Genomic DNA, 23084 nt, shown 5'->3' with positions numbered 1-23084 from the left:
ACTTGATTAGCCTCAATGCCTTCAGAGCTAGTAGCTTGATTCTGCTGATGGCAAGAACATCTAACTGTTGATAAACTCAATGTATTTGCATCTTTTGCATTTTGCTATATATATCTCAATATATTTTATTAGCAAAATAAATGTGTTTTTCTTTTTTCCAGATCCCTCTGAATGTGTTCCTCTGTCTCCCCTCCAGTCAAAAGATCTGTCTGTTTCTCCACCTAAGCAGACATCTAATGCCCTGGCAAGTGATACCCCTATTGGGAGAAGAGGCCGTTTAGCTAACCTTGCTGCTACAATTGGTTCCTGGGAAGATGACCTAAGTCACCCATCTGCAAAGCAAAACAATGCACAAGAACAGCCTGGCACTACTTGTTTATCCAAATTGTCCACTACAAGTGGAGCATCTGCTAGAATCAATAGTAGCAGTGTAAAGCAGGAAGCTGCATCCTGTTCTCAAAGGCTTGTAGAGGCTTCTATTAATAAACCAGCAAACTCAAAGATAGCGGTGAGTGTCTGATTTAGTTGCTGATTAAAAATTGATTTGAGTATCGGGGGGACAAATGTTAACTCATAACTATTTAATCTGAATTTAAAGATTTGGTGTGAGCAATCTTAGTCTATTTACAACTCTATTGCGATTCTACATGCCCTTTTTTTAATAGCAGACCTGAAACAGCTTAGAATCCTTTTTACTGAGACTTAAAGCTGAGTGTACTTATAAGTCTTGTAAAAGTTGATGTCAAAGTAATTGACTGCTGCTCTTTTGACCAGATCAGAAGGGGGCTTCTTATAGAGATATTGGGTTTCACTCTGTAACTTCATATAGTTGGTTGACTTAAATTGTAAACATTATTGCTGTATGAAAACTCAATCAGAATGCTGAAATTAGTAGTACCAGATACCTATTGTTCAGTTTATGCCATTTCATAAATGGCAATATCTGCCATGTGCACTCTTGTTTAGGGAAATGTGGGAAAATACCTAAAGTAGCTGGCAAAAGCACCTGGAATCAAATGCTGAAACAATTTGAAATACTGGATAAAAAAAAAAAATCTACAAAAAGCTTATAAAACTTGTTCTCAGCTTATTCTATTGTTGATGGAAAGGTGTCTTATGTTATAGTATGCTATGCAGAACACTTTCATTCTTTTTCCTCTTGAGAGAATAAGAATGTACAGTCTCAGTGTTATTCCTTTTTCCCTTTCTAAGGTTCCAAACAATTTTTTAACACAATCCTCAAGAGTGACTGTTCCCTGTTCTAAGGAATCTGAAGTACGACAACCGCTAACAGAGAATCCCTGCAGCCCTCAGAAAACTGAAAATCGTACACAAACAGCAAAATCAACTTTGCCTCAACCAGTTCAGTCCAAAGAAGAGCCAGTCAAAGGAACACATGTGCAACTTGAACCGAAGGGTAAACCCACAACACCAGGTAGGCTGTTATTCAGCTTCAATAAATGTTGAGTCAAATTAGGCTTATGTGTCCTGTGTTGAAAACTACATATTAGTTAAGAATTTATGGTAACATATCAGATAATGCCTATTTCCTGCTGTAACTTTACTCAAGTCCTGAAGAGTTCTGTGATAATTATCATAAATTGTACAGCTTCCATATTTTGCAAGGGTATTTTCTTGGACATTGTTTTCACAACTTTTGAGAGCAAAATCAATCTAACTTTTCCTCTCCATGTAAAAATGTATCCTGCTAACATCAGTTAATTCAGACTATTCAAAGCTTCTTTCAAATTATTGGATACTATGTGTATCCAATTGATATAAGGTAAAGAGCCTGCATATGTTAGAAGAAATCAAAGCTAAATGCCACATAGATGCTCTAACTTTGCATAGTGTCTTTCTTTTCACTGGTAGCATTGATGTCTAAACAAGTGATCATCCCCAGTTTTAAATTTAACTGCTTGTTGGGTCAGAAACCTGGACTGACAGCTTGAACTCTTTGAAATGATGGCCAGTAGAGCAAGTGTGTGTCTCTAGATATGCTGCCAATAAAAGACAAGCTCAGTAAAGTGGGGTGGATGCCAAACAATGTATCTGCCTTATGTACTAGAATGCTCATTTACATGAAGGATGCAATTGAGACTTGTTGCAGAGGAAATGTTGAAAAAGCAAACCGGTTTAAATAACTGGTGGATCACACATGGACTTTAAGAGAAGGACATCCATTCACTCTGATTTGCTGCTTTATTAACTTCAATGGTCTGTTACTGTGGCGATTTGCACTTCAGGTTTAGTTTGTATTAAAACATAATGGTGTAAGAGCTGTAAAAGAGACCAGCTTAATTGCTTCATTGAGAACCATCAGCAAGATGCAAAATGGCAGTGATTTCTTTCTGTGTTTTTGAGAGTTTCTTTCAAGGCAAAACAATTGTTCTTGTAGGGGGATCAGGAATTAAGCCCTTCCTGGAACGGTTTGGGGAGCGCTGTCAAGAGCGTAGTGCACGGAGTCCTGCTACGAATACTCCAGGGTGCAGAACACCCATTGTTACCCCAAATACAAGGACAATCCAGGAACGGCTTCTCAAACAAAATGAAAATTCCTCTACTGCCAGTTTAGCGCTTCAGCTTAAGCAGGTATGACTTGCTACATTCATAGCTTGTTTATAAGCTTGGGGAAGATTCTTACTGTTCTGCACCTACCTGAGGAATTTGAAATGTTTTGACATCTTAAAGCTGTCAGCTTTTCCCCTGTTCCCCTTTGTCTGCTTAGGAACGTGAACGAGAACTCGCATGCCTTCGTGGCCGGTTTGATAGGGGCAATCTGTGGAGTGCGGAGAAAAGTGAAAGCTCAAAGAGAAAACTTCCAGAAGCGAAAATGGTAATGTGTTACCTCCATGTATCAAAAGATGATAGTCTGTGAATTGCTTTAACAAGTTCTGAACACAGGGATAGATGTGCAAATGTAAATAAAAGATAAAAACCTATGCTTTGTGAATGCCCAGGCTGTGCAAGGCTGCCTGTCAAGTGGTTTGTATGATTATTAACAAATTATTAGATTTTTTTCCTCCTGCAGAATCAATTAAGGAGTCAAGCGATACTGCTTTGAGCCAATTGATTTTTTTTTTTTATGTTAAGTGTGGAGTTTTTATAATCTATAACTTTAAAATAAGAGAGCTCCTCACACACACACTCAATTTAGTATTTAGTACTTCAGCTGAATTTATTACATAAATAAATAGGATCCTTCTTGATATTGGATAGGCAACCTCTTTTTCCTAGCAGGTGTTAAAATGTTTTTCTTTCTGGCAGTTTTTTTGGTCGCTTTGAACATTACCTCCTGAATGTACTATGTTTTTATTTTTGCCAGGAAAGCCAATCTCAGGCTAGTCCAAAACATCCTCCTAGTTCAGATGCCACTGCTTTAGGATCAGCAGAAAACACACCAGCAGGTGACAGGCCAGCAAAGTCTCCCAGCATGGAGTCTTCAGGTAAGAACTGTCACTGCTCGCCTGTGGCTAATACTGGACTGAAGCACTGCCCTTGATGTTCATGGGCAGATAAAAAGGTTAGTAGCACTGATGTACAGAACTACATCTCTTGTTTGGTTACTGATTTGTCTAAATCTTTTTGTATGATAATACTTTGCACTCCTATACCACTTGAAAGATCAGCAAGGCAGACTGCGTTTTTGTTTCTCAGTGGGTTTACCTATGTTTCATACTTTCATGTATGTTAAATGTAAGGAGAGTGAATGAGACTCATCAGTTATAGATTTAATCTACGCTGTACTCTAGTATACAAATTTCTACAATAATCTAATGGGAGGGAGCTCTTCCCTTGTCAGTATCCCCTTATGATATTAATTTTTATAGTAGGGGACGTGAAAAGAATTCAGAGATGCTCATGACATCCTTTCTCGTGCTTTGAGTGGAAGAGCCTCCAGTTCTCTGTGGAAAAAAGAGACAACTTAGTTAACACTTCTTAGACATCGTGGGCAAACAGGCTATTAAATGTGCTTCTAGAAAAACAGGATGATGTTCTGCTCTTAGGCTGGGTTTGGGTGTGGTAGTTTTTGTGTGGTGGTGGTTGGTTTGTTTATTTTTTAATTTTCCCTTTTTGCTCTTGAGTGGCTGCACTCTACTATGGTTTCAGCATTTTTTTTTCTTGTGCTATCAGTTTTCTGATTATAAGATGGAAGTCTAGCTGTACAGGTTGTAGAGGGTATGTATTCTAACGCTTTTTTTTGACAGCAAGCTAACTGGAATACTTAATCTAGCGGGCTTTTTGTAAATTGTCAGCTATATTATCAAACTTCCAAAATGCAATAGCTTTAAAAAAAAAATAATTCAAAGGATAGACATAATCTTCAGTGACTTCTTTTTTTATAAACTTAGATGCTCCTAAATGTGAAGAGACTGATAAACCCAGTCCTCTGAAGATCACTGAGCCAAAGAGCCCTGTAAAAGCAATGTCTGTCTCAAAACTTGAACAACTTGCTGAGAAACCGAAAGGTTTGTATTGAGTAGATGTATATTAATGCACTTGGCTATCTGTTGCCACTTGTCCAGCAGAGTGTTAATATCCTTCAAGTCTGAACAATGAATTCACTATACATCTGCTGACACTCATGTGTGTTTTGAATGAAGTTTATATAAAAGCAAATCAGGAAACTTCTTTTATCATAACCCTTCTCTCTTGACATTCAAGCCTTCAAGGAATATTAAAACACTGATATTAAAGTTTATTAGGAAAGAAAAGAAATGACTGCTCTACTACAGGACTTGCAGTTAAGATTCAGACTTGTTTGAAGTAAAATGTTGAAACTTGTCTAACAAGTGCATCTTTTTATTCCCTCTCTGTATCAATTATGCAGTATATGTGATAATAGTATATTAAAATAAGGATGGAACTATACTTTAGGGTTCTATATGCATGACTGTAACAAAGTGCTTTTTAGTCAAGCTTGCTTAAAAAGCAAAAATAGTTGGCCTATCTGTTAACATCTTTCTGTTCATTTAATGAGAATGAATAGGTCAGTCTTGATGCCACTAATATTTTTTTTAAAACATCACCCTTCAGATGAAGTATATGAAATTGAAATGAGTGTGGATAACGAGTTGAATAGCTCAAAAGTGATAAATGAAATTTTTGAAGTTCTTCAAGAGGATGGTCCAGACATAGAAAAGCTGAAGAAAGAAATGAGCATAAGCCTGGAAGGTGAAAGTGATGAGGATGAGCAGGAAGAGTCACTGAATATTTCATCAATGTCTCTGTTAACCCCTCTAGTGGAATCTGTTGGTCCAGAGGTGAGAGTTCTTAGGAGGTGGGGAAGGGCTTGGTTGTCATGCAGAGATGTACAATTTGCTTGTGAACAGTGATATTTTGTTGTATTGTGATACATGGGCAAATAGCAAAGTTACAAATGACATTTTGCTAATGAAAACGTAAGGAGGTAAAGTTATTTTCCTCTGAAAATAGCATAGCATATTGGATGCTCTACTAAAGTGGTTTAACTTCTGCTAAATCAAGCTTGAGTATATACATCTATTACTTGTCCTGGACTTCCAGTGGTATACATGCATTCCGTGAAGTGGTTACTGATGAAACTGAATAGAAGTAATTATGTAACTGTACCAGTTTGGAAACTAAGGGTGAAATCTCCTTGAGTTCAATGCTCTGTTGGTGTCTTTAAAATAAACAAACAAACAAATAAAATAGCTTGCTCTGTGTCTTAGGAAATATTTGTAAAATGTGTGTTAAATAGTATTAAGCAGCCTCCAAATTTACTGTTTATGTGTAATTGCAAAACAGGTAAAGGTGAGAGGAAACAGATCATGATTCATGTGGACAGATAACTGTAATATAACCTTTTCTTTTCCCTAGGCCTTTGTTTCTCCTTGTAAGTCAACTGGTGAAGGTAGCAGTATCAGTGATGTAAGTCTGAAGTCTGAAAAGTTCCAAAGGACTAAAGTCCCCAGGGCAGAATCTGGAGACAGTATTGGCTCTGTGTCAGAGGATCGCAACCTTCCATATAGGTAACAAACACAAAAAACCACACCTGATTCTGTAAGTGTGCAAATTAAGACACTGGCTTTTTTAGCTCTTCTAATGAAGCATATTGCTTAAATTACAAAAGAAGCTTTTTTCCAAGATCTCGACCTTTATCAAAGATTGTCTCCGTGTAGTCTTTCTGTTGCTTAAACTTAAAGTGAGCTGATAGAATGCTTTTTTAAAGCTATTTAGGCAAGCTGGAAAACATCAATACCTGATACATATATATGTATATTAAAAAAAAAAAGCTTGGCACACCTGTGAAACGCTTAATGGGGTTTCCTCTTTTAAAAGCGTTGATGCATATAGATCTCAAAGATTTAAAGAAACCGATCGTCCTTCAATAAAGCAAATTATTGTTCGCAAAGAAGATGTTGCTTCTAAACTAGAAATGAAAAAGAATGGCCCATCTGATCAAGTCAATATCAAAAAGAAAATGCAGGTATCTAATATACATCTTAAAATCCTTTTTCTAATTTACTGTTTCATCGCTTAATTTCCCTTGTGAATGTCCAGGATGTTAACAGACTGCTTAGAACTGCAAAATTGGGTTGTTTAGCATAAATGTCTAATGGTAGGGAACGATACTGCATAATTTGAACATCTAATGCATCTCTTAGAGGGATCATGCTATAGAATAAGTCTGGAGAGTACAAGCCATCGTTTTGAGAAGGGAATGGGGAATCTATATGTTATTACTGCCTTTGAATTAGGCAGGGTTCATAACTACATACTTTTCAGTAGGCAATATTCTGATCTTCACTGGTGCTTTGTTCACCTACGTTGCTGAATTTCTGGTTAATTGCTGCTTCCCCTGCTGAAGGGAAGATTAGACTGGATATGGAGTGTACAAACATTGAATTAATTCAATTCCCGCTGTATTTAAATTACCTCTGAGGTCAAAAAAAGTTGTGCTGCAATATTATTTTGCAGAAGTAACTGTAAACGGCAAGATTTTTTTGGTTTACTATTTAAATGGTCTGACTTTTCTGAAGCATAGCCCCAAAAATGCTAATGTCAAGACACTTCCTTGTTTAAATGTAACAGTAAGTATCTATCTTCTTGCTAACTATTTTTACTACTGGTTTACTCTAGGAGCTGAATAATGAGATCAACATGCAGCAGACAGTGATTCATCAAGCCAGTCAAGCTCTGAACTGCTGTTTTGATGAGGAACATGGAAAAGGATCACAACAGGAAGCAGAGGCAGAGAGACTTCTTCTCCTTGCAAGTAGGTTTTTTGGACTCAAGTTCAATTCTCTGTTGTGAACACTTTGGGAAGAATTAATGAACTCTGAAAATGCATTTATTATGCTACCTTGTAGCCCCTTCTTTATAGTTCTTCACCTGGAAAACAGGAGAGGATAATATCTGTTCTGTCTCAGCTTCTTTTAGAGGCCAGAGAATGTTTTTGGTATCTATTGTCCCTAATATTCCTACTGTTCTGGAAGATGATTAACATTTCTGTTTGCATTTCACATACTTATGGCAAAAAAAAAAGTTCAGTACTACTTTTTCCTCTTACAACTATAATTAATTAACTTCTCTATGCAGCTGAGAAGAGAACTGCTTTATTGGAAGAACTGAATAAACTGAAGAGTGAGGGACCTCATAGAAGAAATAAAGCTGTCTCTACCTCCACTGAATTTGCTCCATCCAGGGGATCTGTTTCTATTTCAGAAATGCGTCTACCTCTAAAAGCAGACTTTGTATGTGGTACAGTTCAAAAGCCAGGTAAAACTAGCAACTGAAAGCTTTACTCCTTCCTTCCCCTTTCCACCATCCTCCCTACATATATTTCTGGTTTATTCTCCTTGGTTTTTTTGTCTTCTGTATTGGTGTTTTTCAGAACTCTGGAGGCAATGAAAATTTAGCAATTACATTTAATTGATCTGCTTTTTGGCTAAGTTTTCAGTATTTCCCACGGTCGTTTTAGTTGCATCCTTTTCTGGCTTATGAGGTTCAAGAAACTTATCAAGACTTTCCCAGCCAGTCTGAAAGATCTTTGTGGTTGTCTGTAACCTTTTTGGGGAGGAAGTAGAATTTTGTATCTCAGGTTATCTTCTCTCTTGCTGCCTTGGATTTTTTTTTTTGACAGATGCAAGTCTAGTACTAAATATCATTACATAAATTCTGACCTCTGTAGTGTTGTGAAATGCTCATTAAGCCTCTTTTTTTTTTGTCCTTCTGTTAACATTCCAAAATACTTAATTTACAAAGATGAGTCTTCCATTATAATCTTATATTTAAATCATTAAAGTGTTAAAATGTGGATTTCTTTCTTCTTTGGTTCCAGAAGAGTATCTGGCATTATCTCTCTGTAGGTCTAGAGACTTATCCTGGAACATAGTAAGCTTCTGTGTCATGTGGTTTTTTAAAGAATCTGCAAGCCCACAATAACCAGTGCTATTTTATATAATGCCACAGAATATGATTGTAGCTGGACAGGTTCCTACTTCTTGCCTCACTAAAACTTGAGGTCAAAAGTCATTGGACAAAGTCTTGTTTAATATTCGTTGCAAAACTTCTTCTAATTAATTCATATGTAGCCTTTCTTGTTTTCTTGTTTAACTGTCCTAAGAAATGTAAAGTGCATTTTTATATCTTTAAATAAAACCACAGCCAAGAATACAAATGTAAATATCTGACATAACTTTCCACTCCCACCTCCCCAACATGTTACAGTTCTTGTTGCATGAGACAATTTATCTCTGTTATAGGAAAGCCTCTCTAATGGTTACAAAAATGTTTAGTTTCTATCAGTATTCTTACAACCAAATTGTCTAAACAAACAACTATGAACTTTTTGTCATCAAAACTTTATTCCAGAAGTGCAGCATTTGCTATACATTGTGCACCAGAAGCTCTGTTAATTGCTGTCACCTCTGAAGAGAAAAATCAAATATAAAGAGCACAAATCAATGCTTACTGGAGTCAGTTGTTCTGAAAGCTGTGACTTGTCCTATACAACAGAGCACTCAAACTGTTGTGGTTTTTTGGTTTCTTTAGCATGATATGATATTATGCAATGCTCTTGCTTTACTGTTCAGCAATTTGCTGCACAAACTCCAAATCCTCTCGTGACACTATTGAGATGTGTGCTTGTGGCGTCTGTCTTCTTTTTGCCCCCTTATGTGAAAAGTTAGGGAAATGAGTTGCCTGGATAACCAGTTCCTTCATAGGACTGAAAAAAGCATAAGAATGGGCAGTAGCAAAAGCTGATGTATGGTTAAGCTGGCAGGCCTAGGGAATAACAAGAGTCTAAGGAACTATAAGATTAATTGCTGAATCTGACTGAAAGTTCTTCCTCTCCCCTCTTGCCCACTATGTAGTGTAGACCTGGCCTGAGGTGCCCCAGGCAGTAATGCAGTTGTTATGAAGTCTGTGGAGAGTCTTACTAGTGGACACAGTAGGGGAAAAACCCTTGTTTTAAGAGTAAGTTTATAAGCGAATCTTGACTGTAACCAAGCGTTTAAGTGGGGTGAGACAGATGTGTGTTTGATGGCAATGCAGTACTTGGCAATGCAGTACTTGGGGGTTTTTAGATACTTGTACACCTCTGGCTATCAAAACCATCTGATATGTATTTACAGAGGCAGCAAATTACTACTATGTAATAATACTGAGATCTGGAGCAGAAAACATGGTTGCAACTCCATTAGCAAGTACTGCCAGCTCCCTGAATGGAGATGCTCTTACTTTTACTACAACATTTACTATGTAAGTATAAAGAAACTGTTTTGGAACCAGTTTGAACTCTGGTGAAGCATGCACAAAAATATTTAAAATATTCATATAAGGATGTCATATTCTGCAAACAAATGTGGTGAGATCTTGTGGTATGGGTATTTGCTGCTTCAAGAAATAGCTGGAATGCACTTCTCTCAAAAGAGCAATCTAGACTTACTCCACCATCCATCAGCTAATTTATCTCTTGCTTTTTCTACTTTTGTTCTCTTCTGGAATACCTGCAATGACAGATGGATTGTGCTCCCTGAGATGATGTGTTTTCCTTGTTTGCAGCAGCTAGCATTTTATATAGCTATTTGGTTTTGGTATCTGGAAAAAATAGTACTCTTAAAACTAAAACTTCAACACTCATATGTTAGCTAAAACAGGTTAGCTAAAAAGGTATTGTGAGTTCAAATGGCTGTTTGTTAGCAAAAGTCTTCTGAAATAAATAAGAAAAATCCCTCTTTAAAGTCCAACCCAACTAGAATTTTCCCTTAAAGCTATTTACTCAAAAAACCCCAATCGCTGTTTCTAGAAATGTGTGCCAGAAGTGGACTGAAGGGTGCAATCTGAGAAATGGTAGATGTGCTTTTATCTGCCTCTTTTCCTCCCTCCCCTTTTGTTCTTTGAGTTCTCAAAAGTATCTTGAAATAGTAATACACTCAGTCTTAAAAACAGCAAAGCTGCTTGCGCTGAACAGTACTATTGTAGAAGTGAAAGGATCTTAAACAGCCCTATTGGGCCTGCAGGAACAAACTATGAATTACTAATAAGAGATTACCTATTAGTCAGCATTATGGCTAAGCTTCTCTTGTGTAGAACCTCGCTGCTCCCTGGACAGTTTTAAGGAGCGAAGAAGTAAAGAGTAACTTAAAACAAACAAAAAACCCCAACCCTTTTTGATTCAGTCTGTGTTTAACTTTATTTTTTCCCCTCTCCTCCCTTTTAGGCACGATGTGTCAAATGACTTTGAAATAAATATAGAAGTTTACAGTTTGGTATGTATCAGTTCCTGTCAAAAGGATGTGTAAGGGAGAATTGTGTGGTGTACGTTCTTAATACCTCCTTGCCTTACAGGTGCAGAGAAAAGAAGTTACAGGCACTGATAAAAGGAAAAAGGCAAATAAATCTAAGGTAAATGAAACATGAAAATCAGTATGTTGTATTTCAACAGAAGGTACGCTAGGAAGACTGTAGTGTTCAGGGAGAACTGACTAATAGTCTTAGACAATCTGTTGCTTGCTTTTACTCTTCTTGTTCTTTCTTGGAACATCTGCAATGACAGATGGGTTATGGAGTCCTGCAGCTATTAGTAGATTGGACCTGCAGCACTTGGTTGAGTCTGAAATATATTGGAGGGGAAGATGAAGTCTTACTAGTTCTGCAAAATGCTATGCTTTGCAAACTTTTGTTTATTAGGTGTGGTGCCTCTGATAGTGATTTAGTGCCCTTATTCTCCACTTTACTTAAACTACACCAGTCAATATGCCCTACCCTGCAGTTTGATTTGTCTTAAAGGTTCTATTGATCAGCTGCAACACTTTTCTTTCTTCCCAGTGTTAAGTGAAAGCACTAGATGCTTATGTTTTAAAGCAAACATTATTAAAATAAACTCCTTGGACATACACATTTCAGCATGCGTAGGGTGCATATTTCAAGTGTTTGTGCTTTATTAAGGCTTTGTGACCCCAAACAAGCCAGTGGCTTTCTGGAGGTGGTTTGGTTTTTTGTTTGGGTTTTTTTCTTCTTGTCATTCCAATAGCTGGCCATATAGTGTGCTAATGATTTTAGGTCTGATTTCTTCCTTGTCAAGATATCTGTCGCTTAATAAAAACAAGAAACTTGAGTATCTTTCAAAAAAGCTGGAATGAGTACTTAAATCCTGCCTCTGCAAACAGAAACAGGAACTTTCTTTAATCTTTACTTTCATTTGGCACAATGAAAGCATGCTTCCACCTATCCCCCAATAAAACCAGTTTGAAGTCCAGGGTTTCTTTTTCTCCTGTGCTGTAGTTTAGAGGAATCTTTACTTAAAACTGAATGTTTTTGTGGCACTGTAGGTAAGCTACTGATGTGGGATTATAGGTTTGCTGATGGCATCCTGTATCTGCTTTTTGACAAGCTTCTTACACTTGTCTTTCAGCTTCAAGAATAGATGAGTACTTAATTCCAGTTCATGTTTAACATACAGTCTCACTTAAACTCTGAGATTTTTTCACCTGAAAACATAGATAACCTACAACAGTAGCTCATTGAACATCTCTGTACTTGTGTTGTTAACTCTTATCTTTGATAAGCAAATATAACTTTAAAGCCCTGTTACATGAAGGAAAAAGGTCTACTAAGGTTGTTTTTTCAAATGCATGCTGTCCATCCTAAGCTAAGGCATACTTAAACTTTTCTGTGGTAAATAGTTCTTTGATAGGTAGCATTCCTTCTACTAAAATACATTACATTCAGTCAAAAAACAAGACTTGCTCATTGCAACAACTAGTATCCATTCAAAATTTACTTAGATAAGCCTTCAGGAGTTTTACTGTCTGATTTTTTTCATGCTAATGTGATGGACAAATTCATCAGCAAATACATTTATCTTCTTATATTCTTTTGTAGGTTATTACTCCAAAGAGACTATTAACATCTATTACCTCCGTAAGTATGAATGTAATATTGTAACAAGATTTTGGTTATGACTGCTTCCAAAGGCCGTATTCTCACACTGAATAAGGCTGTGCCCATAGGAGGCTCTTTGTGTCCCTTACTTGAAACTCTATAACCTGTCCAGCTTTCTGCCAAACTCTTCAGCCATCAGCTCAAGAAATAGGTAACAGCTCTAAATATGTAATGCTGGAAATATGCAGTTACTACACATTTATTTGGACTTTCTTTTCAAGTTTTTTGTTTTGCTGGGGTTTTTTAAGTACTTCAGATTTAGTTTCTTTCTAAGCTAGCTTAGTCTTCTGTAGAAATTGTCAGAAATTATTTTTCCAGTAAGCTTTTATTTCTCTCTCTCTTTCTAGAAAAGCACCCTTACTCCAGGTAAGTAAAATCTAAACTTCTTATGCCAAGATGAATAATCTACACTTGCCATCTAAAGCAGTATATCAATAAATGATACTTGTAACAGATGATAATTTGGGTATAATAAACACAGAATTATGTTAGATCGCCAGCCCAGAAACTGGCCCTGTGTTTATATTTGAATTACAGTTATGTTTAATAGATCTCTTCACAAAATCAAAATTGGTATCTGCTATCAGATGCCTCTGGTTTACATTCTTTTCCTGAAAAGATGAACTCAAATTTTAAGATTTTAAACTAGAGTCTGATGTCAACAAAGTAATACAGCGCAAACTTGAAAATATGTACAAATTCTGAAGTATTGCTTGTGTGCAGTGTTTTTAACATGTTTATATATTTCTGACTCTTGGGGGAGAACAACAGCATCTCCGACTGTTTTCTCTAACAACATAAAAATGTGTTAGACACTTGTCTCGCTACAGCATGAGATACTTGAGCTAGTTTTAGTACAAATTGCAGCAATAAGGAGCTCATGAACTAACTATGAAATGTCTACCATGCTGCTGCAACTAGTCAGGTTCCTTTGCCCGAGCTATAGTTCTTTTTTCTGTTGATAAAAGTGCAAAGAGGAATATAGGCATACAAATTATGGAAGACTGCAGAGTGTCACTTGACGAGGTTAGGAAATCTGAAAGTCAAGTTCCTACTGCGGGGCATGTTGCTTTGTAGTGTGCACTAGAGTGCTCTTTGTCCCCCTGAGACTTCTTAAAATGCTTTGTCTTTTCCTTTTGTGAATACTTCAAAACTTCTTCCTGAAATAAAAGATCTACTGAGGAGGAATGGTGTGCACCAAGATCCTGTCTGAATGCGCTTCTGGGCTGCACTGCCAAGAGTGCTTCTCCTGGAGTACTGAGTAGGGCATATATACAGTAGTACAAATAAAGCCTTTTTAAGCCTTGTGGCATCCTGATTGTGTGTTGTGTTATGACTTGACTTTAACTTTTTTCTCCACAGCCATGGCCAGTCCAGGTGGCCCTAATGCTGTACGCACTACTAATTTCATCCTTGTTGGATCCCACAAGCTATCGCTGTCTTCTGTAGGAAATGCCAAATTTGCATTGGACAAGGTAATGGAAATTACTGGTTACTAATCCAAAGGTAATTGCATACTACTAGAAAAACAAATATGAGTCTGGGTTTACTGTTTTCAGCTGAAATTAGCATCCTAGAAATGAAACATATAGGTTTAGATATATGTTATTTATTTATTTATATATACAAAAATACATAAAAAATTATGTATAGTTGATGTTACTGGCATTAAATTTCATATGACTGAAATGTAATTTTGAGATACAACAGAAAAAGACTTACATTACTATGCCAGATGTTCCTTCTTTTCTGTAGCTCTATGTAGGGTATGGTTATGCAAAGATAATGAAAGTATTTGCTTACTGATTTGCTTTCACTGACAAAAAATTGATGTATGCAGTTGGTATCTCTGTATGTGGTCTTCATGTTTTTTGTTGCTCTTACAGTCTTGCAGTTATTGCTAAATAAGACATTAAGTGTGTTTTAATGATAATGAAGTATTTGAAATTTTCTACATTTAATTGACTTAATTGCCATTTGAATATAGTTAGGAGTATGAGTTTCCTTTCATATCCCAATTAAATTTGTAGAAGAAAACGACCTTAATATTTTCTGAAAGGGAGCTATTATTGAGTTTTATACCATTACTTCCTTGTCTAAACAAAATATGTTTATTGGGTCTTACCATTAGAAGTTAAAAAATAGTCTTACATACATTGTAATCTCTAACCTCCTAATGCCTTATACCTAAAACCTATTTTAATAGGTGTAATGCCAGCAGCTATCCTAAGCTAACTTAAATTAATTCAAAAGTTACTATAGCTTATGGTAGTATTAAATTACAGCTTTATATATCCAAACAGCAGCATAAGAATAAATTTTCTTCTTGGCTAATCAAGTCTTATTGTGATGATAGTAGTATTGCAATTGTAGGTTCTGATGAGAGATAACAAGAATTGGTTGTGTTTGTGCACAAGATTAAAAACAAAATATTGCAATAATCCCAACTTGCTTTTTAGAAGTTTTACATTTTGCAGATAGAAGCAGACTCCTCCTTTACTGAAACAGTTCGCAGAACTTAACAGTTGAATTGCACTGCTGTTACTGACTGTGTAAACTTCAGAAGTACCAGCTTTGGTTCTTCAGCATAAATGTTCCTCCTAACCAGAACTGCATGTAGAAATCTTATTTTGTGTATGGCTTGGTTATTGGAAACCCCTTGTTCTTGGAGTTATGGGAATCAGCTTTTACATTAGATTGAGCAATTTGGGTCTGAACTTTTCTGGTTTATTCTTTAGGACAGGACACTGGACTGAACTAGTAAACTGTAGCACAATCTTCAAATAGAATTCCAGGGCAACCATCACCTGGTTAATTTTTTCCAGGTGCAAACTTAAACAGTTGTGAATAAGAATTCCCCTTTTTGTCCAAAATTTTTTTTGGTGAAGCTATCACCTCTGTAAAGCTTCAGTTTTGACTTGGCCTGTGGCTGTACCAAACAGCTGCTTTTCAACTTGCTCCATGCATTTCTAATACACAGTGGGGTTTTTTGAGTTTCATTCCTCCCTTTTATATGCACTGTTAAAATTCAGGGTAGAAAGGACCAATATGTACTCATGTATAACTGTGTCCTTTTTTTTTTTTATAAACTTTAACTTTACACTAATTGCATTAAGCATGTTTCTTTTTTCCCTAGATAAATTTTGAAGGGGAGGAAAAAGAACTCTTGGACTATATGTTCCAGGACAAGGTTGCTGTGATCCTTTAGTTTATAACTTCAAAGAGGAAACTGCTTCTTAGTGCATCTTGCCCATGTCTGTCTGGCCTTTCTGCAGTATCTATTTTTTTTTTTTTTTTTTAATTCTTCTAAGAAAATGCTTACAAAGATTTACTAACTAAACATAAGATGGTAGGAGCCTTTAAGACTTGCAGAATTCTACTCCCTGTTCTTACAATAATAAGCATGCTGCTAGAATTCAAAGTTATTTAGGCCACCTAGGGTTTTTCCTTAACTAGCATGTGTCTCTTGTCTTCCGAGATCACTAGAGGAGGGTTTTTCTTATTTCAAAACAAATCGACATGTCTCTTAAAGATTGCTAGTCAAGAAATTTGAGCCAACTTCTTGATGAACTGCATAGAACATAGAATCAGCTACTTTGCTGATAGAGGACCAGGGGAAAATGACTGGTGGCCTAAATGTTGGTTTAACTCAATTTGTTGCCACTGAAGAAAATTAAAATCACTCAGGAACTGAATATCTTGTTTCTTATTCTATCAAGACCTTGTTCTATCCAGACCTTTGTTTTAAGAAAAAAGCAATCATAGAGAACTAAAGTTTTGAAAGTACTAAACGCATCAAAATGTGAGGTTCTTATTTGTACAGAAATGTGCAATTAAAATTTTGCTTGGTATATACAATTTTTGCTTTAGGAATAATGTAAACTGATATGCTTAAAAGAAATAATTGGTCTTTAATCTCTGAAAATAGTTTTATTTAGTTAAGTATTAACTCGGATCCCTCAGAAGAAAGTGTTTTAGATAACCTTACGTATGTCTTCTCTCAAAATTAAGCAGGTGATAATTTTGGTACCTATCGTCTCCTATTTGTAATCAAAAATCTCGTAAGAAACCTTTTTTTTGCAAATTCTTGAGTGTTATCTTGAGTATCTTTACAGATAATCTTCTATGACAGTAAGCCAACTTCTTATGGTAGATATCTGAATGACTACACCAGAATGCAAGCTAGCTTAGTTATGGGCTTTAGTCTTCTCTTCATCTAGCTGGATATTCAACAAATTTGCTTTCTTACCACCACTTCCACACCGCTTGCCTTTGAAAGGGATATATTGTTGACTGGAATGTAATATTTTTTCATTACGTGTACAGAGGGTGTTTTGAGACCTGTGTTAGTAATTAGTAATGTGTTGTAGGCTCTGCATAACTGCTATGTTCCATTTGTTATACAGCCTTTTTGCTTTACTGTCGCACAGCTCTTCACTGGTAAATGTTATAATCCACGAAGTAGGTTCTTCTGTCCTGACATAAATTAGAAAGGAATGCAAAACCCACAAACTTTAAGTGGGGAATTGGCCAAACTTCCTTGAGGCCCTCATTCAGAAATGGATTTTACTGTGGTTTGGAAGGATATAAGGCAACGTTCCCTGGGCATAGCATGTAGGGTTATAATTGTCTTTGCTGATAAAAAGTCAGGACTGATGCAACTTATTGCTATTATGTGCAAACATTTGACTATTTATGCTTCTCAAATGGTCATGCAGACTCCTAACTGGTGCTCAAAATTTTGCTGTGCTATACTGTAGGGCCAAGTACATGAGCAAGCCATGCATGCTGTCTTAGTTGAGTAGACCTGGTAAAAAATTATTTTATCACCTGCTTGTGCACATGTGTATCGTGTTTGGGAGGAAGCTGCAGTATTCAAAGGTGATCCATTTCTAACCAAATTCAAACAATTCAAAGGTGATCCATTTCTAACCATAACATCTATTTCGGTGTTCCGCAGGGTTCACTGAAGCCTACAGATGTATACTTTTAACTACTGAGGGTTACTCTTGTTCATCTTAACTACTAGCAAACTACTAGCAAAAGTTAATTCTGTTTGGACATTGATTCCATGGCTCTAAAAGCTATTTCATTATTGTGTACACATGCCTATTCCCTGGCAAATGGTTCTTTCTTTGTATTTGAGCTGATTTTTCTAGTAAGACAAAGCACCCATGTTTCTGATTTTTTTTTTTTTTGCAAGATTCTTACTGTATTGCTTATTCAGATTAGCAACAAAATATGGTATGTAGGATGCCCTGCGGATCATCATTTGCTTGTTGAATTAGCAATTTGTTTCTTAGCTTCCCTGTGGAAAAAAGAGATGTGATTTCTTGACAGTAGTGGTGGGAGCACTCAATGTAATGCGGTGCTACATGTGGAGGGGTTGGGGGAAGTCCAAAAGCAGTCCTTGTTGCATGCTCCTCCTCAAAACTCTTGAATATTGAATAGCCATTTGAACAAACCTCTGGTACAGTAGTTAAGCTGGTGGTTTGTGGTGGGTTGTTTTTTTTTTTTTCAGTGGTAGAAGGTAGGGCTTGGAACCTCTCTTGTTAGAAATGACTTAACAGAGGTCTTCAACACCTTGAGTGCCAGTTGGGAAGAACTACTTTCATTACTTTTTTCCCCTTTTAGGTGTTTTATACAAATATTTATCTGAGTAGGCACTACTACATCAGTATCTGCCAAAAATGCTTATGGCATCCAAGTACCAATCCTGTTTAAGCCCACTTTGATATTTTCCAAACAGCTTAATGTCAAACTGAGGCAGAAGCTTGCAGGATGTGGACTGATGCCTTGTGTTGTTTTTCAGTCATGCTTGGAGTGCCTTATTTTCTAGATAGAAGCATGTTTGTGCATATGTCCTGAGCAAACTAATAAGCAAATAAGTCTTGAAAAACTTCTAAATTAACTTGAAACAAAAAGTGATTATTTACTGTCTTGCTTGAGGCTGACCGCTTTTTTTCTGGCTGAAGATCCTAAGAACAAGACAGTGCTAACATCCTGGTGCAGGTGGCTTGCTTGAACTGGTAGAGTTGAGAGGTGTCAAAATTAAATGACTAATTGTTTTACTTTTTGCAGGTTCCCTTTTTGTCTCCTTTGGAAGGTCATATATATCTAAAGTTAAAATGCCAAGTGGACTCTTCTGTGGAGGAGAAAGGGTTCTTGGTAAGGCATTCACTTCAAATTCCTTCCTTGGAAATTACAAGTCCTATTAAATGTAGTCACTTTTTTAACTTCACACATGTATTTGTAGTGATTGTGAAGCTTAAAACTGGCTTGATTTTCCCCCCTGCCCTGAACCAGACCTCAAAACTTTCTTAGTTTATCTTCTAAACATGCCTAAATTAAAGCTGCCTTTAAGGATTTTGTATACCTTTGTCTTCTAAACACTGTTCATTTGTTACTCTGAACTTCAGTTAACCTTTTCTTGCTATAATCTGTGATGTGAGATGACATTCTAATTTCTCTGCCAGAAACTTTTACAGGACATCTTGGATTTTTTTTGTTGTCTAGTAAAAACATTCTTCCTAGCAAAAGATCCACCCCCCCACCCCATGCTCCCGTGTTCACCGACTTTGACTTACAAGGAAGCGACAGTATTTTTTGAGCAACAACTTGAGCAGTTCTTTCTCTAAAACTGGTCTTGGAAAAGGCAGCAGATACTTGGCCCTGATAGACGGCGCTGTTGAGGTTATGTCCAGCAGATGGCAGTAGATGTGCTAGGAAAAGACTTCAGCAAACCATTCACACTTGCTTTATTTTGGTGTTTCCAGAAATCAGAATTTCTTTAGACCCTTTTCAAGTAGTTCTTTCTGCCTCCTTTCTCTTTGCTTAATTGAAGTTGAACAGATTTAATTGGATGCAAACATTTCGCATGCTTATGGTATTTGCTATCCCATGTTTTTGTGTACTAATTTAAGAAAGTCCTTGTTTACTTCTACTATACAATATGTAAAACATTAAGAATAGTGTACGTGCATATTAAATTTTTTCAAAGTAAGGGACTGGAAACTCCCTGCACCATGAAAAAATATGATCTGAATTGTGAAGAGTGAAAACCACAACTTGTTCTGTACAAGAAGTATCAGGACTAGAGGACAGATACTAAACTTTCCATTCCAGTACTAAGGAAATGGGGCTTGAAATTAGCATAATCCTGTGTCCAGTAAAGTAACTGCCAACACAAACATTTAAAAATCCATTTCTAATTTCTTTTAAACTGACTAGACTCCTGAGTGTGGCCTGCAGAATAGTCAAATACTCTGTAATCCTGAATTGTAAGTCAAAGATGACTTGAATACCTAATCATAACAAATTATGTGATACTAATACATTTTTTGTGAACCATTCATCCTGTATCTGCTATAAGTAACCCTCCATTATCTTAAAATGATGGGAATGCTTACCACTGTCAACATAAAAATCTGGTAATTTGAAATAGCAGTGATAGGTGCATTTTGAGCAAAAGGCTGCAAACTTGAGAATGATAGCATAAGCCCATTTTCTATGCTATCTGGAAAATAAGTATACTACGCTAATAGAAGTCTCTCCCAGTATGTTTTTTTTCCTTCTTTTACGTTTACTCCTATGAAGGGTTGTACTTGCAGAACCATTCTGGTAGAAAAAATAGCTGAGTATAGACAAAGCTCAAGGTATAATATTACCCCATTTAAAAAAAAAAATTTTAAACTTTTTTTTTAAGACTATGTTCGAAGATGTTAGTGGATTTGGAGCATGGCATAGGCGCTGGTGTGTGCTGTCTGGAAACTGTATATCTTACTGGACATACCCAGATGATGAAAAACGAAAGGTAATGGTGTTTTATAAAGCTCAAGTCGAAAGTTCTGTAGTACCCAACACAACTAGCTGTTCATTTTTAATGACAGTGATGTTTAGGCTTAAAACAGGTAAGTATATTCAAAGCATGAGATTCAAGCTCATAAAGTTTCCTTGGGGAATGGAGGGGACTTGTCTTTATAAATCTGACCTAAATCAGGGCAAACTTAGAAACTGACTACTTTACCTGCTGGGAAAGGGGAAAAGTGGAGGAAGGATCCATATTTAATTTCCCCCTTTAGTCTTAAGGCTTTCCATTGTGCTTGTCAAGTGACTAATTATTTAACTGAAATTGATCAGACTTTGTACAGCTTAATAAGCAGACTGTATGTAGTTGCCTTAAGTTTTAGACAAAATAATGACTTTAACACTTAATATGGTAAAGAATTAGAGTGGGCAATCCATCTATATTGCAGAAGCATAGCTGTAATTATGGACTATCTTATTTGCAGTCACTGTTTTCTTGTAGCTCCACATTGTAGCTGAAACTGGTGCTTTTTAAATGGTTCTCACAGAAACCTAAGTTAGTGTCTGGCTAATGAGACAGATCAGAGGTTCATCTGTCACTGAGGTGAACCTTCTTGTCTCCTTAGCCTGTTCCTGCAGCATGTACTGAAATACTTCCAGGTCCTTTTAAAGATTGCTTTCAAGAGGGTTTTTCTGACTCACTTAAGCAATTTACCATTAAACACTTGCTTGTTTGTTGGCAGAACACTTTCTTTCCTGAAGTCTGTGGCAAACTCTGGTCCTTTTGGGTCTTCTATGCCAATCCAGATGCCTGAGTTTAGTTTCTTCCCTGCTAACAGAGGAAGACCATATGCTCATAGTTGACATTGCCAAAATATATCAATGTACTTTCTTTCCCTGCCAGGAGAGAGGGAAAGATCTCTGCCTACTGTAATAGAAGATAGGCAAAAAAAAAATTGAGTTAAGCAAGAAAAAGCTTCCTATTCTGCTTTTGTCTGCAAGAAAGCAGCTTTGGTTTGTTTTCCAGATTCTGTTCTTAAAAATCTTCTAGACTTGTTTCACTATCATGCTGAGTAAGGGTCAGCTGTATTCTTTTGATATACTATCATCTACGGCCATATTAAACTCTGTCCTTATTAAATGCCCCCCTTACCCCCACTATATCTGTTCTACCATACAGAGATAGATGTAGCTCAAATATCAGTATTGGGCAATGATTGCTTTAAATTGTGGAATGTGGGGTTTTTAAAATAAATTTCCCCTGACTGTACATATATCACCAACACACAACCTTTTCTTAATGTTCCTTGAAATGGAGTTATCCTTCTTTTTCCTGTAACTTAGGTTATTTTAACTATCTATGGAATAGTATAGTGAACATGCCCAATAAATAGCAAACTCTTCTCCAAGCCAAGAGCAGCTTGTGATGTTTCCCTGATGAGGTATTCTGTAGGTGTGAAGAATCGGAGCCAAGGTCTGTAACTAACTTTAGGCATACAGCTGAGCCTCTGTCTATAGTCAGCAGAAAGAGAGAACTGCCTTTAAATTTGAAATGCTCTTTGAAAGGGTCTAGCTATTGACTATAGAGGGAGCTAAAGCAGCTGGATGTGGCGCGTAGGTGCCTTAGTTACATGGTTGAAGATGAATCCGTATGCTTATAGGCTTTGACAAGAATGATGCAAGCATTCCTAAAGTGCTTGTTTTCTGTAGGCTTTGACAGGGTTTACTCTATCAGTTTGGATTTTATTATGAAGTTCTCTTGAATTTGAGAGTTAAAAGGCTTGTTGTTGGTGGGTTTTTTTATTTATTTAAGGAAAAAAGGGCATATATCTTTCTAGAGACTAACCCTTTGGTAAGGGTTGGATTTATTAGCTGTATTGTACGTGGCTGAGCCAGGGCCTGTTCCATTGTCTGTATTATCTTGCTTCAGCTATGGCTCTTAAATGCAAAAAGTGGAATCCCTCTTTTTGCATGGAATAATTTATTGGGGAGGGGGTTTTCACTTAATATGGCAAAAATTGTCAAAGTATATGTTTTTCAGAATTACTCTTGATTGCAGCATTCTTGACTGATGAACTAACTTCACTTTCAGCATCCTTTGGGCCGGATAAACTTGGCTAACTGCACTAATCATCAGATTGAACCTGCCAACAGGGAGTTCTGTGCCCGTCCCAACACTTTTGAACTAATAACTGTCCGTCCTCAGAGGGAAGATGACAGAGAGACTCTTGTCAGCCGATGCAGAGACACGCTCTGTGTTACAAAGTGAGTAGATAAAATCACAAAGGTTGCAGGAGGTTGTGGGATGTGTGTGGGAGGGGTGTTTTGCCTCAAGTGATAGTTTTAATAACATAGGAGCTTTACAATTTTGACATGTCAATGCAAAGCTCATTTAAATGCTAAGACTTTGGGATGAAACTTGAACTGTTTGGTTCACTTTTAGTCCTATTTTGTCTTGCTGTCCCATTTCGGCCTTCTGAGGACAAAGAACTCTACTTTTCCAGAAGTGGAAATGCCAAGTAGCTTGGTAGCAGGATTGGGGAATATTTGACTTCATTTCCCCCCCCCCCCCCCCCCCCCCCCCCCCGCTATTTGGGCTTCCATGGATGATCAGCTTGATGTTTTTCAGAATAACTAAGTACAGGTGGAGAAAGACGTATCTAATCCATTGGGTTCTTTGCCTTTTAGGAACTGGCTGTCTGCTGATACTAAAGAAGAGCGTAACCTTTGGATGCAAAAGCTCAACCAAATCCTTGTTGACCTTCGCATGTGGCAGCCTGATGCCTGCTACAAACCTATTGGAAAGCTTTAAACTCTGGAAGGGAACTATGAAGAAAATATGTATGCGAAAACCTGCGTGAACT

The 23084-nt window shown here is 36.9% G+C and overlaps 1 protein-coding gene across 3 annotated transcripts in view; it reads left to right on the top strand.

The window, feature by feature from the left end:
- ANLN (anillin, actin binding protein) overlaps nucleotides 1-23084 on the top strand; it is a 29056-nt gene extending 5972 nt beyond the window's left edge. The window contains exons 4-25 of one of the 3 annotated variants that reach the window (XM_075493465.1): nucleotides 162-508; nucleotides 1213-1435; nucleotides 2399-2592; nucleotides 2729-2836; nucleotides 3326-3446; nucleotides 4353-4469; nucleotides 5113-5264; nucleotides 5842-5993; nucleotides 6304-6451; nucleotides 7105-7240; nucleotides 7564-7743; nucleotides 9603-9729; nucleotides 10691-10739; nucleotides 10819-10875; nucleotides 12355-12393; nucleotides 12762-12780; nucleotides 13777-13889; nucleotides 15551-15604; nucleotides 18496-18582; nucleotides 20120-20227; nucleotides 22313-22485; nucleotides 22909-23084. In XM_075493465.1, coding sequence (XP_075349580.1) covers nucleotides 162-508; nucleotides 1213-1435; nucleotides 2399-2592; nucleotides 2729-2836; nucleotides 3326-3446; nucleotides 4353-4469; nucleotides 5113-5264; nucleotides 5842-5993; nucleotides 6304-6451; nucleotides 7105-7240; nucleotides 7564-7743; nucleotides 9603-9729; nucleotides 10691-10739; nucleotides 10819-10875; nucleotides 12355-12393; nucleotides 12762-12780; nucleotides 13777-13889; nucleotides 15551-15604; nucleotides 18496-18582; nucleotides 20120-20227; nucleotides 22313-22485; nucleotides 22909-23032 — 2828 coding nt within the window. In that variant the 3' untranslated portion in view covers nucleotides 23033-23084. Of the gene's footprint in view, nucleotides 1-161; nucleotides 509-1212; nucleotides 1436-2398; nucleotides 2593-2728; nucleotides 2837-3325; nucleotides 3447-4352; nucleotides 4470-5037; nucleotides 5265-5841; nucleotides 5994-6303; nucleotides 6452-7104; nucleotides 7241-7563; nucleotides 7744-9602; nucleotides 9730-10690; nucleotides 10740-10818; nucleotides 10876-12354; nucleotides 12394-12761; nucleotides 12781-13776; nucleotides 13890-15550; nucleotides 15605-18495; nucleotides 18583-20119; nucleotides 20228-22312; nucleotides 22486-22908 lie in introns of all 3 variants that reach the window. The other 2 variants (XM_075493463.1, XM_075493464.1) reach the window with 2 other exon arrangements.

The sequence above is a fragment of the Mycteria americana genome, chromosome 2 (genome assembly GCF_035582795.1).
Source record: "Mycteria americana isolate JAX WOST 10 ecotype Jacksonville Zoo and Gardens chromosome 2, USCA_MyAme_1.0, whole genome shotgun sequence".
Classification (NCBI taxonomy): Eukaryota; Metazoa; Chordata; class Aves; order Ciconiiformes; family Ciconiidae; genus Mycteria; species Mycteria americana.
The sequence above is the reverse complement of the archived record's forward strand: the minus strand, read 5'-3'. Positions and strand labels throughout refer to the sequence as shown.